This window comes from Odontesthes bonariensis, chromosome 23 (genome assembly GCF_027942865.1).
Source record: "Odontesthes bonariensis isolate fOdoBon6 chromosome 23, fOdoBon6.hap1, whole genome shotgun sequence".
In the NCBI taxonomy this organism is placed as follows: domain Eukaryota; kingdom Metazoa; phylum Chordata; class Actinopteri; order Atheriniformes; family Atherinopsidae; genus Odontesthes; species Odontesthes bonariensis.
In genome coordinates this window covers 12,332,615-12,346,378 of record NC_134528.1, presented here as the reverse complement: position 1 = coordinate 12,346,378, position 13,764 = coordinate 12,332,615, and the positions used below count along the sequence as shown (strand labels likewise).

The 13,764-nt window shown below is 40.6% G+C and overlaps 1 protein-coding gene across 1 annotated transcript in view; it reads right to left on the bottom strand.

Moving 5' to 3' along the window:
- The window catches only part of adam12a (ADAM metallopeptidase domain 12a), an 83,525-nt gene extending 72,283 nt beyond the window's left edge, over window positions 1-11,242 (bottom strand). Inside the window, exon 1 of the mRNA XM_075458359.1 lies at window positions 10,748-11,242. Within this exon, the coding sequence (XP_075314474.1) occupies window positions 10,748-10,847 (100 nt within the window). The 5' untranslated portion in view covers window positions 10,848-11,242. The remainder of the gene's footprint in view (window positions 1-10,747) is intronic.
- Between the last annotated feature and the right edge of the window lie 2,522 nt (window positions 11,243-13,764).

Here is a 13,764-nt window from a genome sequence, read left to right as displayed (position 1 = left end):
AAACAACAGATTAGTCATCAGCCAAGTAGAAGAAGGGTTTTTCGATCCAAGGCTTCCTCGAAGTGTCCTTGTGCAAGACACTGGACCCCAAAAACTGATTTTACCTCTGATACATCCATCATGCGTATGATAGAGGAAAAGCACTGCATAGCCCGTAATGCTGTATAGATTAAGAAGTACTATATGAGTGTGTGCGTGTGTGTGTGTGCGTGCGTGTGTGTGTGAATGGAAGGCATGTCATTGTCCAAGTTCACAACAAAAACAAGTATAAAGAAGGCTTGGAACAGCTTATAGTCTGAAGCATCTGCAGAAAAAAAACACGTGGAGATAGCGTTGGTTGGCATGGCTTCCAGAGGCTCTCAGTCAACAATGTTTATTCATTAAGTTTATAGGAATAGTCTGCTCAGACTCAGACAAATACAGTAAAGTTTAATGGATTATTCCATTATTATTATTATACAAGTTCTGTGATTCTTTCCAACCATGGTATCAGGTCATAACTCCAGATTTATATATTGTAATCATTTTAGACCTAATGTAAATAAAGGTCTCAGTCAGCTTCACCTTGAACCAAAGTGTCATGTGAATGTTGGAACAAACTAAATAATATGCAGTGCATAGTATGTTTGAATGCAGGACTTGTAATGAAGGACAAAGTTTCATTAGAGCTTGAATCTAAAAGATCTGAATACTTGCAACAACTTGAACTTATTTTTTTTATAAAAATCTGCTAAAAAATCTACATGTGGACATGTGGAATTAATCAGAACAAAGTGATGACTTAGTTTGGCCTGCTTCAAGAGGAACTATGGCAAAACATGACAAAGAGGCATGAAAAAGTCTCCTTGATTCCATATGGAAGTGTGCTTTTGATCAAGCAGACCTTATAAAATGATCACCTTTTCTGCATCAAAGCATGTGTCTACAGGCTTTAATCAGAACACAGACCAGACTTGGGAAATGATCCAGTAAACCTTCTATGCCAAAAGTTGGTTCTGACATCAGTCCTTGGGAGAAAACTATGCTAATGTTTATAGCTATTGTTCATACATAAAAGCACAATTGACAGGCATATCACATACTCAATTTAGCTCCAATCAGAGTGGGCAAATGATGCTAATTCAAACAGATTGGTGATTGGGACTAAAATGATGAATAACACAGTGAGAAGACCCATCAAGTAGCTATCCTATCAAAAATGACCTTCAAGAGAAAAGAAGTAAACTTTTCTGCTTTCTTTGTCATCTTTGTCTTCTATGTCTTCTATTGGTCTGTTATCTTATCAAATACTATAATTAGTGATTCCACTGTTTTTCTAATTAACAAATGTATCTTTCATTCAAAAAATGTGAAAACACAACAACACTACCCATAAAGTTGGGGAAAGCCAGCCTTTTTTAGACTCAGCCAACAGAGAAATATCCAAACACATGAACTGACAAATCAGTTTGGAGAAAATCATAAATAATTTTGATCATCGCAACACTGTTTTAGTAATTTATTTTGAAGAGGACTGGCTTTCTTGCCTTTAATTCTCTGTGCTTTTCAAACTGTAGTTTTCATTGTAACAATAGAATGCCTCTGTAGCCAGTGAAGAAGCATGCCACACTGGAGTCTTGAAACATAGCATTATCACCATTTCCTAATATTTCCAACTTTGAATTATTAGTAAAATCAGTGATCAGTGCTGCAAATAATCATTGCCAGCAGCCCTGGGTGACAACGAAATGTGAAATTTTCTACATAGTAAATAAAAAAGTCTTAAACTTATATTGACCACCTTACTGACCTCACCTTGTTTCCTGTAATTTGCTACCGGAGCCACAATTCAGAATTCACAAGGATAGCAGAGCAAAGGTTAAAAGTGCCTGGTAATCTTGGCTTGACTCCACAATAAACATCTGACCCAGCTGGGTGACATAATGTCAACCACCCGAGGGTCGCGTTAAGTGGTTCAGAAACCTTCAGGTGACATCATGGTAAATGGAATCTGCCCACACTGTTAATAGGCCCTCGTTAGGTTCAATCTAATATTGTAGCAGTGTGTCAAAAGCCACCACAATGAAAGATGTTAATGGCTGTATTTATTGGTAGATCATTTTTTGGGAGCATATTTAGGGTTATAAGTAAACTGTTTAATGCTGAGCTCCCTCTACTGGTAAATACCTCTTTTGTGTCAGCACATAATTACTCTATTGGAAATAAATGCTCCGGCAGCATAAGTTCCCCTTGGCTCGGCAGGAGGTTGACGCTGTCCGAGGAACTGGTTCAGTTGTGCTCCCAGCAGTGAGACACCCCGCCCCCCTCATGGCTTGCTCTCACTGCCTGCCTTGAACCCCATGTGCCTTCCTGCAGCAGCTAAGGTCAGAGTCAGAGAGCCTCTGGAGCAGAGCTGTGTGAAAGCTCATTAAATGGTTCCTATGACGGATTTCATTTACAGCTCTCTGGAACTCCTCTCTGTCATGGGAAGCACATGCCTGGCGCACATTCAAAGCCCCAACGAAAAGTCACGCAGCTCAAGGATTACAACAGCAAAGACTGATATGAGTGGTTGCTGAAGCCGAAATAGTTTTGACACAGATAATTCAATAATCAGCGAGATAGGCCCTCTTCTAAAAAATAATGCAACACTTTTGATATATATCAGTTCAATTAAGTTTAAGTAAATCGTTCAAGATGTTGAATGTAAATATAAATCGAAGCATCGCAGTGTTTCATCACGACAGAGACCCGGCGCACATAAGGGATGACAACACAGTTGAACAAAGACAGAAGCAGCAATAATCAGTGTCCGGCCAATCTTCTCCTCCTTTTTTTTTGTCACACTAGTCCAATTTAGGATTGTACTGCTTCTCCTCTGTTTTCTTTGTTACGATGGTGACGCATCAGTCCACAGGATTGGTTACCTGAAAAAAGGCAACAGCGATGGCACAATTGTCATTCTGAAAAGCATGATCTGCCTTCACAAATACAGCTCCACAGGCATAGAGATAAGCTCCTGCTCGACCTTCCCTTGGTGTGTGGTGAGCAAAACTTATTTGCTCTCCATTTATTATTTTGGGGTTTTATTATGCTCCCTGCTTAAGTTGTGCAGCAATTTGTGCACATAAGTCCTTTTGTTTTGTTTTTCCACGACACTTCCCAGACGGCAGGAAAAAAAAGTGAGGATTGGAAATCTCTCTTTGTAACACAGTAATCTGAACAACTTTCCTTTTTGAACAGCGGCTCCAAAAAAAAAAGCAGTTTCGTCAGTCTGAGATCTTAAAATCCTAAAATGAGAAAGAACTCCCATTTTTAGTCTCTGTCTGAAAATCTGAAAGCATCCAAGCTAAACTTTTAACAAGGCTGGATTGGTCAAGGTTGTACTTGAAACTTTCTCAGCTATTGATGTTCTGCTTGGCCCGCTTCACTTAAAAATACATCACAGGTTCGCCTTTGAAACAAAAGTCTGACAGACACAGACGAAGCAACTGGCAGCAGCAGGCCTTCTTTGGGGCCAATTTGTTGGAGATTTATGCAGGTGGGAGGTGACCTGTCTTGTTCCTGTTAACACGTGTGCCCATTCTAAAAAATATTGCTGCTTTGTCTTTTTCAAGGCAGAATAGGGAAGTGAAATATGTGTGGATGCTGACTGCTAGGCAGGACAATAACATTATCAGGAGCTGACACATGAAATCCCGTGTTTCAAATCTCATTAAAAAACAATGACTATAAATTCATAGGGATTTTACTCAAAGTGGGGCAAAGTGGTGTTTTCCCACATTTAGACTGGCAACTTCTCCCTGTGCCCTTATACATTATAAATTAATAGTACATAAATATTCATATTGTGCATTTGTACAGCTAAAGATAAGCCAACAGCCAGAACAAAATTTCTTTTGTCAACAAACTTAGCCAATAAAACCTGATTCTGATTCTGTGGAGTGCTACTACTCAGCACTGCCAGAATCAACAGTGGAAAAATAAGCAAAGCTGTTAAAACTTACACAACTAACAAAACTAATGCCACTCAAGGTAACTGCACAGGAAAAATTCCACCATGTCCAAGAAGCAAAAGCGCAGGTGAAACGAATAACATTAGTGACAGGACCGTTTCAGAAGTGAACCTAAGTTAGAGCCCTTCGAGCACCTTGTGGATCTTTCTGTCTTGGGAAAACCAGAGCATGCAAGTGATCCATTTGAAAAATACAAAGAGCTGCATGCAAGAGTGTGTGAAAGGGTCTGTCTTCATAGGCATCTGCATGAACTATTAAAACCCCAGAAGGTAAAATTATAGCAGACGTTACAAAAATAAATACAGCTCAAAAGTAAAACAGATAAGATGAAATTATGTAGTTACATATGTGCATCAATAATGTACTTCCTTTTTGACCTCCTCTAGTGCTATTACTACTGCGTAGAGGTGTACTTTTCTCAGTAGTGACACCTACTGCAGCACGTACAACATGCCTCAAGCGGTGGTATACGCTGTGATGGCACTGTGGCGATTTCACTCTTCACTCATATGGCTTAACTGCAAAATCATCAGTGTGAAAGAAGTGTGGCGGTGCGTCTTTGGTCTTGGGTCCAAAAAGTGCTCTCAGGTCTCACCACAACAGAGATGCTTAAGGACTGCTACCATTGAGGTCTTGCAACCAAACATAGGCTGGGATAAAATTCTGACTGAAATTCATCATCTCACATTGTGACTGATGCTATGAGTTACAGGAACCAACCAACTGGAACGAAGCATATGAAATGTTGATAAGTGCAACGCTGGCGACACATATTTTTTTAAATAGCAGTACAAACAAAGTAGATGGAGGCAAATGTGAAAGAATGTTTGGTATTCAAAACTAGTATTAAATGTAGTTGAGCTGTTTCAGCAGAAGTCCTGTTGGCATGATGTGTCCTCCAGCTACTATAATGACCATGCCAAAGATAAATAAATACATCATCACCACAGATTGCAAATATTTTAAATATGTAAAACCCAAGTTTATTATGAGTGTCTACCGCTTAACTAACAAGACCTCACTGGAAATCTCACAGGCTGTAGTATAACTTTACACCGCAAATACTACTGTAGCATGGCTCAAAACGTGCTATATTTAGATTTTAAGTGTCAATATGAGAAACTAAAACGCACTCGTTATAGTAGTGCTGGAACTGCTTATCTCAGTCTGTAAAAAGTATTGATGAGGGGTATGTTTTTCATCTGACATTTTTAATATCCAAGAAAACAAAGTGTTGCGTTTCACAATCACAATTCAAAATGCTTCAAGTGTAATATGACGATATGAGTGTGTAGACAGGTGACAATTAAAGGAGTGATCTGAACCCCTGAAACATGCAGTGAGAAAATCTGGTGGAGGACATTTCAGTAGCATCGTTTGGGTGCACTTGTTCCCTGTGAGCGAAGAGTTATTGCAAATCAACACCAAGGTGCTGTACTGAGCAATCCCCTTTATCATATGATCAAATATTTCTATTATAATGGGAACGGTCTTGTTCAGGATGACTATACCCTCATTCGTCGGGCCCGGGGGGGGTCCATGAATGGCCATGAATCAAATACTGGGGTCTTCACAAACAAGGGAATCATTTTTGGAAGGATGGCATTGCATCCACAGGTGGAACTTAAACTCACCGAGTTGGATTTGATGAGAAATATCTGAGGCAACTGAACCCTGTGACCAGATGCGAGAGAGGACACAGAGGGAGAAGCGTGCTGAGCTAAACTATGACCTGCCTGGGTGTGAAAGTCCAAAGAGAGAGCCCAGAGCCAGCATCAGGTTTCAGCTCATATTGAAAACTTTTGTTGCGTGGGTCTGAATAAGTCCAAAGGAGACTTGAAGAAATGAATGCAACACATGTAGAGTCAAGCCACATAAGCACAGTCCAGCTATTTCCCCTTCTCATATATAAGTATCCCCACACAGAAAAGCAACTGGTTGATCAATCTGTCTTGATTCACAACCATGCATCAACTGCTCACCAGCCTCATGGGTCTTTAATATCCTGAACAAGTCATCTGGAAGATATGAATCCATTCATACCGAAAAGATATTAAATGCCTTTGACTGGAGATGGGTCACATCACGGTGATAATGTCTCTTTGGGGGAGGACACTGTTGGCTACAGGAATGTTTTACAACAGTCCAAAAATACATTTCGCAGCTCACTTTTCATTTGTTTGAGGGTGCATGCAGTGCTCGAAGCAGAGACAGTCATGTTGGCCAAAGCAATACAGCTGGCCAGTAAATACAGGCTGACACTAAGTGTGTCAACCATGTGAGGAAATCATTCAGAAGTGATCTTAGGTATACGACACAGGAATACGACAGACAGGAAGGAAAACCTCCAAGAAAGCATAAAGGAGCAGTCTCATGAAGTATGTATGTAAACATGACGTTTCTTGAAGCTGAACGGTCCCATCTTTCCCCAGCAGCCTTGTGTTGGCTTAGATGTGAAGAAAAAGCGGTGATGCATAAAAGAGCACTGTCACTTTGCATTCATTATGCTTTATCTTGAAGTGAGACTGCAACTAATTGTTTTCCAAAATCAAAACCTATTGTCTTTGTCAAAAATATGTAAAAAGGAACAAAATACGACCCTGAAATTTTCACAAGTTCATGCTTTCCAAATTTCATTTTAGACTCACCTTGGATTGAATTTGGGTTTTTAAGGCAAACTATGCAGAAAGTAAAACTTTTTTGGAGTGTTTGGTCGACAAATTAGAAATAAAAGGCTTTAAATATTGTATTCTAAAAAGTGTTCACTTTGTAAATAGCCTCAAGTCTTTTTGGGATTAATCCTACAAACCTTGGAGGTCTCTTCCATTTTTCTTTGCAGAAACATACAAGCTCAACCACACTTGGTGGGACGTGTTACTGATGCACCACTGGGTTTAGGTCCAGACTCTGGCTGGGTCACTGCAGGACTTTTAAGAGTTTTCCTGAAGTGTCTCCTGCGTTGTCTTGTTGCTGTGCTTTGAGTCGGCCTGTTGAAATGTAAACTTTTACCCAAGTCAGAGATCCCCAAAACTCTGGGAAAGGTGGTTCATTCAGCATTGTTCTATATTTTTCTGCTTCCATCTTTCCCTCTATCCCCCACAGGATGACACTGCCATCACCATGTTTGACTGTATGGATGGTGTTCATGAAGTGATACTCTGCCTGGTTTCATCCTACACACAGCATTGGTAATTTTGGTTAAACAGTATAATCTGATTTTCATCAGATCAGAAAAAAAATGCTTCTTCTGGCCTGAGATTTATTCAGGCGCCTTTTGATAAACTGCCTGTTTCTTGCCTTTTAGTAAGGACAGTTTTGTGTCTGGCCAGTGTACTATTAAAGGGATAGTTCGCCTTTTTTGACATGAAGCTGTATGACATCCCATATAGCAGTATCATTTATGAACATTGACTTACCCCCCGCTGCGTCCTGTGAGCCGAATCCCAGCTGAGTTTTGCGTTCCACGAAGGTAGTCCGGCTAGTTGGCTAGGGTCAAAAAAATAAAGCGTTTTGCTTCTCAAAAAAATATCCGTTCAAAAGAGTAATACATTTGCATCACAAAATGTTGTCCAGGAAAAAGTCAGACCTCACTTCGCTTGGCGCTATTTTTGCCTCCCTTGATATCAATGCGTCCAATGTAAAACTGTGCAGACCGAAGAGCAAACCGAGCACTCCCTAGCCACCTAGCGATAGCCGCACCTGTTACGGTGTTTACTGCTCGGAAGCAGGGGACTGCTGGGTCTGCTCTTCGGTCTGCACAGTTTTACATTGGACGCATTGATATCAAGGGAGGCAAAAATAGCGCCAAGCGAAGCGAGGTCTGACTTTTTCCTGGACAACATTTTGTGATGCAAATGTATTACTCTTTTGAACGGATATTTTTTTGAGAAGCAAAACGCTTTATTTTTTTGACCCCAGCCAACTAGCCGGACTACCTTCGTGGAACGCAAAACTCAGCTGGGATTCGGCTCACAGGACGCGGCAGGGGGTAAGTCAATGTTCATAAATGATATTGCTATATGGGATGTCATACAGTTTCATGTCAAAAGAGGCGAACTATCCCTTTAAGACCTGATTTAAGGAATCCTTAATCAGTCTTCTTTCTGTAAGGTTCTTTCATCTCTACAAAATAACTCATAGTAGCCATTGGCTTACTGATTATCTGTTCGGCCAAGGCCCTGAATCCTGATTACTCAGATTGGCTGGACAACAATTTAGGAAGACTGTTAGCGGTTCCAAACTTCTTTGGTTCTAGAAAAATGGAGGCTTCTGTGCTTTTGGGCACTTTAAATGCATCACAAGTTGTGAGGAAACTGTGAGGCCTTATATAGATAAGTGTGTCTGCTCTTAAAGGGACACCATGTAATAAATTAGGTCATTTATTAGCTCAAATCAACATATTCATTCATAAATTAGTCCTCATTGGTGTAAAATTATCTCTGTCAAAAATCTCAATTATCCTCCTGAGTGAAGAATCACTTGTCTGTATCTACATAGAGCGGGCAAGCTCTATTGGGGCTGCCATGTCCTTCCAGTCTATGAAAAACGACGAAGTGCCGAGAGTGACATAAAGCTCTTTGAATCGCGTTTTCCCCAACGCCAGGCCTGCAAGCGGAAATGACGTCATATTGACGTCACGTCTGCCGAATGGCTTATTACTGGCGCTAATGGTAAATAGATTTTATTATCCCACTAATAATGCATTTATTGTTACCAAACTTCTGCCGTAGTACACATAGGCTCTTAACTCACAAAACGAGGCATTAGAAAGTTTGTAAGTTTACCGGGAGTTTATTTAAAAGAACACTTTCCAGATAGCAACTACACACTGCTGCTAACGCTACCGCTGCGTCGACGTCACTTCCGGTAACTCCCGGAATATGACTAATTGCATTGTTTGCACAACAAAGGCTATGTCAACTTGTGTTATCTGACATATTATCTGTCATCTGTATTTATAGTGTTATTGTATGTGTGTTATGTAATCCTTTGTACTGTGTGTCTTGATGTATTTTTAGTTGTATGGACCTTGAGTCTGAATCTATACAGCTTCTTGAATCTTGACACATACCGCCTGCCGTAGTTCAAGAAGATGCAACGCACATTTGAAAACGCGAGGCGCTAGAGAGCAAATTCATTCGACTTTGCAAAATAAAATTGCACCACTAGATGGGGGAAGAAATTACATAGTGTCCCTTTAAGTAAGTCCATTAAATTAAGAGAGGCACGGGTGGCTTAAAAGGGGTTACCCATTTTTATACATTATTTTATGAAAATGAACAAAACACTCCAAAAACCTGATTTGGTTGTTATTCTGGAAAATTGTGTATAGAATAACAAGGAAATAAAATGTACTTAAACCATTTTGAGATGAGTCTGAAACGTAACAAAATGAAAACTTTAGGGTTAGGGTTGCAGTGCTTTTCTTTATCAGACGATAAGAATTGTAGCCAGCAGAGTTGTGTGGGTTTTAAAAAGCATTTGTTCACACTGCTTCCTCCATTCATTTGTCTCAATCAGCCCCAGTTACCGCGACACAGGTGCACGTACTGCTAATACAGATCATCTCAGACTCTCCCACCCACACACACCAGCGAAGTGGCTATGATGGTCTTCGGCGAGTGTGCACCCACGAAAGAGACACATCAAGGCGAGCGTCTGATGACGATGAACTGTTGATGAATAAATGAACAACTTCCTCTTGCTTCAGTCCCGGTCTAACACATTTGCCCTTGCTGGTAATTAATTCCCAGGATTCCGCATTGAGTGTCGTGACTGTCGGGGTGTTTAGATATGAAAGTTTTCAGTGGGCTCCAAAGCTCAAATGGAGACACTCAGCACTTTTTTTAAAACGCTATGTGTAGCATTCTTGCTGAGTCTCACCTTGAGGGGAAGCGAGTGCTGGTGTCATGAGCCACAGCCCAAAGGGTCGCCATCATAAAACACGACAAACACACAAGCAGCTCCCCATTTGAACATCTCTATTTTCATTTTCTGCTGAGATGTCGAAGACATAACCATCATAATATGCAGCCTTGGAGAAAAAAAAAAAAAAAAAGCTCCTCATCTTACTAAATTCAAATCAACCATGAGACTTTTATTTTCAAAACAGCCCTGAAATCCAACCCTAATTGAAGAACTGAAATCTGTTTGAAGTGTCTTAACATTCTAAAGCTTGATGCAAGAACAAGATGCCTCAAGTGTTCCCACTGATTACCACAGAGATTCAGGATCATCAATTATACAGCTCCTACACCCTTTTGAGGTACACACTGGGAGGACTGCCAGCTAAAATAGCATGTGGTGCTCTTAAGGCATAGATCTATTGGAAAGACTGAGAGCAAGCCATGAATTCAGAGTTTGTGCACGCTGGAAGTGTACCACTTTGCCCAAACTCGTGGAACAGATTTGTAAATTTTGTGTACTTCCGAAGGTTTAAAAACCATGATGCTCTCAAAACAGCCAAAAGGAAAACATGAATGGAAAATGTGATGAATAAAAGAATATTAACACATTGCAAAAACAAATACACAGTGACAGATGAAGGCATGTTCATTTAAAGATAGCCAAAGGCTCGATCTCCATGTGCCTAGTTAGTTAGTTATTCGAAATGTGAGAGTAACCTAGTGATATAAATATGAATAAAACAATCCCTATTGTACTTTTATTCCCTGATCTTTTTCTTTTGATTCTTTTCTATTTATTATCATCATTATTTTAAATAAAAAATATATTACCTCTCCTCCTCTTACCTCCAACAGAATGCACCTTGTCACACATCAACAACGAGACTGTTAAAGCCTGAAGTGCTGTCAAAATAACCAACTTCAGACTCCGGCTCCCGGGGTTCATGGTGCTGAAGCGTGGACGGCAACTCTCTACTGCAGCTCAACCATCATACAACCAGAGTCCGACAGCAGCTGATGTGCAAAGAGCCTCCCAAGGATAAAGTGACTTCCTGAAATTTGATCAAGTGCGTGATCGGTGGTTTTGGAAATCCCGATGACAGCTGATTCAACTCTGCGCGCTTTCTCCATTCAAAGGTGTCCAGGTGTGTGGGCGCCTCGTGCAAAAAGTGAGCGGCTGCGCAGAGTGATGAGAGCTGAGCGGGGAAAACATGGACAAATTCACAAGCCGCTGCTGTCTCAGTCGCCTACTGAAATGACATCAATTCCAGGGTAATTACTGGCGAGAACTGTTGTCTTATGAGTAGGGACCATGTGCTTCCATGAGGCGCTCCGCGAGGTCCTAAAACCAGCTGAGTGGCTCAGAGGCATCAAGGCTGAAACAAAGAGGGGGAAACGTCCGCTTTATCATTTCAAACTAAAATCATCCATTTGAGCCAAAACAGGTTTGAAATGAAATAAATAATTCTATTTTTCCTCTTCTTCTGCTCATTGGCTTCTCCTCCTCCTCCTCCTCCTCCTTCTTCTTCCTCTTTTCACTTAATCAAGATTTAGGCATATAGTCCCCCCCCCCCAACACTCACCCCTCACATGAATGAAAGGCCAGGTTTTTTGCTCGACTTTGATCAATCATCTTTTCCCGAGACCTCAGTGCAAATAGTCTGCATGCTGTATGAACCCGATAAAGCAACATTATCTACTTTCAGCAGGTTTCATCTTGTCCAGAGTCAGATTTTCCATCTCCTGTAAGGAGCGTATTTTCTCTGAGACTGAGAATATTTTGGGCAAAATGTGCAAACAGTTCGATTGTAAATGACTTCATTAATTAAATTAAAAAAAAAAAAAAACTTACATATAAACCCATACCGAAGTAGTTCTTGTCGTCATAATAATAATAATCAGTTAAACCAAAGACCAGCAAACAATCATTTCCGACGTTTTTCTTGGTATTCCTTGGTTAACTTTACCAATCGAGCTCAGCCGCATGCGCATCCTCTTAAGCAGACCACAGCGTAGAAATCGGAGTTGTAAAGCTTTGCATATATAGTTATGGAAGCTGGTGGTGGAAAAATATGTCGTTCGTCTGTTTTTACGAATGGATATTGGTGTGTGCTATATCCCACAAAAATGGCTTTAAAATCAGAAAGCGATCAAGTGCGGCCAATGTGTTGAAACAAATTCAGGGGGTGGGAAGAAAGAAAAAGGAACACAGGGGTTAGGCTAAGTCAGACTATGTCTGAGGGACACAGGCAGGTAACAGACAGCTAAGTGCACACCATGAGAGATGTTTCTCCATCATCAGGAGGACATGAACACACAACATATCACATAGGACCTGTTATGGACCCACTGTGCGGTAAAGTAACAGAGTGGCATTCTGTTGCTGTGCCATGAAACCTCTTGGCCACAAAACTATTTCAAGATCAGATATAAGTAAAAGTGACTGAAACCGTGGGAGCGTTTTGCTGCATGAATTTTATTTTTTTAAATTTAAAACTCGAAGGCACATATGTGTATTGACTAAACTGAAATACGCTTGCATAAAACTACTGGGTTGAGGTTTGGTCTGTTAAGTGATTCCTTCTTGTCGGTTCTTACAAGAGTCAGTTCCAACCCATATCAGAGACAGCATACATTCTTGATGATGCATGAAAGCCATAAAACTGTTTGGAAAATCTTCATTCAACAATTCTTTTTTGTTGTCGTTTGCTTCATTTTGTTTTGTTTTTTACAGTAGTTTGTTACAAGAAGTTTGGAGGGAGAAATTATTTTTTTCCCAAATTTATGAAAGATATATCGCCCCTCGGCTGCTGTGTGGATGCAGTTTGGTGGACAAATGTCCAGTGGAGTGGAGCCTATCCCAGCTGTCATTGGGCGAGAGGACAGGTAGCCAGTCCATATGTCTGAATTAGATGAAAAAAATGTAAAATAAATCCTGCTGTTCTTGTTTTTATATCAAGCTGCAAAGTAAAACAGTCTGTTGAAAGAAGATCAATCAACCTGAAAAATATGGTGCTTACACAGTAACTGTCTTCTTCAAGCAGAGCCATGTTTCATATGCTTCTTATAATAGCTGCCTTTGTAGTCTAAATATATTATTATTTAGAACACTTACACTGAGTCCAAATACACCTACAAATGCAAAGGCACTAACATGAAAAGAGGCTGACAAAAATAGTCGCATGCATCAGTTTTCTACCTGCCGTCAGTACAAACTAAGATATATGAAGCAACAGGGCAATAGAAGCCATCAAACCTGAAGACTAATGAGAGAAGAACAATCCCAGAGTCATGAAAAGAGCGCCAACGCAGCAGTCTGTTATTCCAAAAATAAATATTTACATATCTTTGTTCATTTACCCAGCTCCAGCATGTTGTTGAGCAGCGCCCTCCCTCTCAGCCTATTCACTTTGGATCAAAACACACAAATCTAAATTTGCAATGGTGGGGGCCGAATCCATCACAAAACAAAGACAGCGACAAAGGCTCCATTCAACGGCAACGTCCAGTAACACTGAGGAGAGGTCACATTCCTCCATCCAAGAGCTAATAGCTGGCACTGAACGTTGGCACTCCAGGCTCCTCTCTCTGCGTACTGGATGTATAATGAGGATGCTGGTTGAAAACCGCCCTGGATGGGACGGTGAAGTATTATGAATGTCTTATTACGCTGCTCGACATCACATGAGATCATGTGAGAGTGACTGTGTGAGAGGTTGCTCTGCGTCCCATTACATGAAGTAATCTGGAAAGAAAGGCATCTCACAATCAAATGAAAACGAGGCGATAAACTGCATGCAATACTGTTTTAGAGGTCAGTGCGAAACATTTGATGGAAATCACAATAGAATGTTCAGACGTGA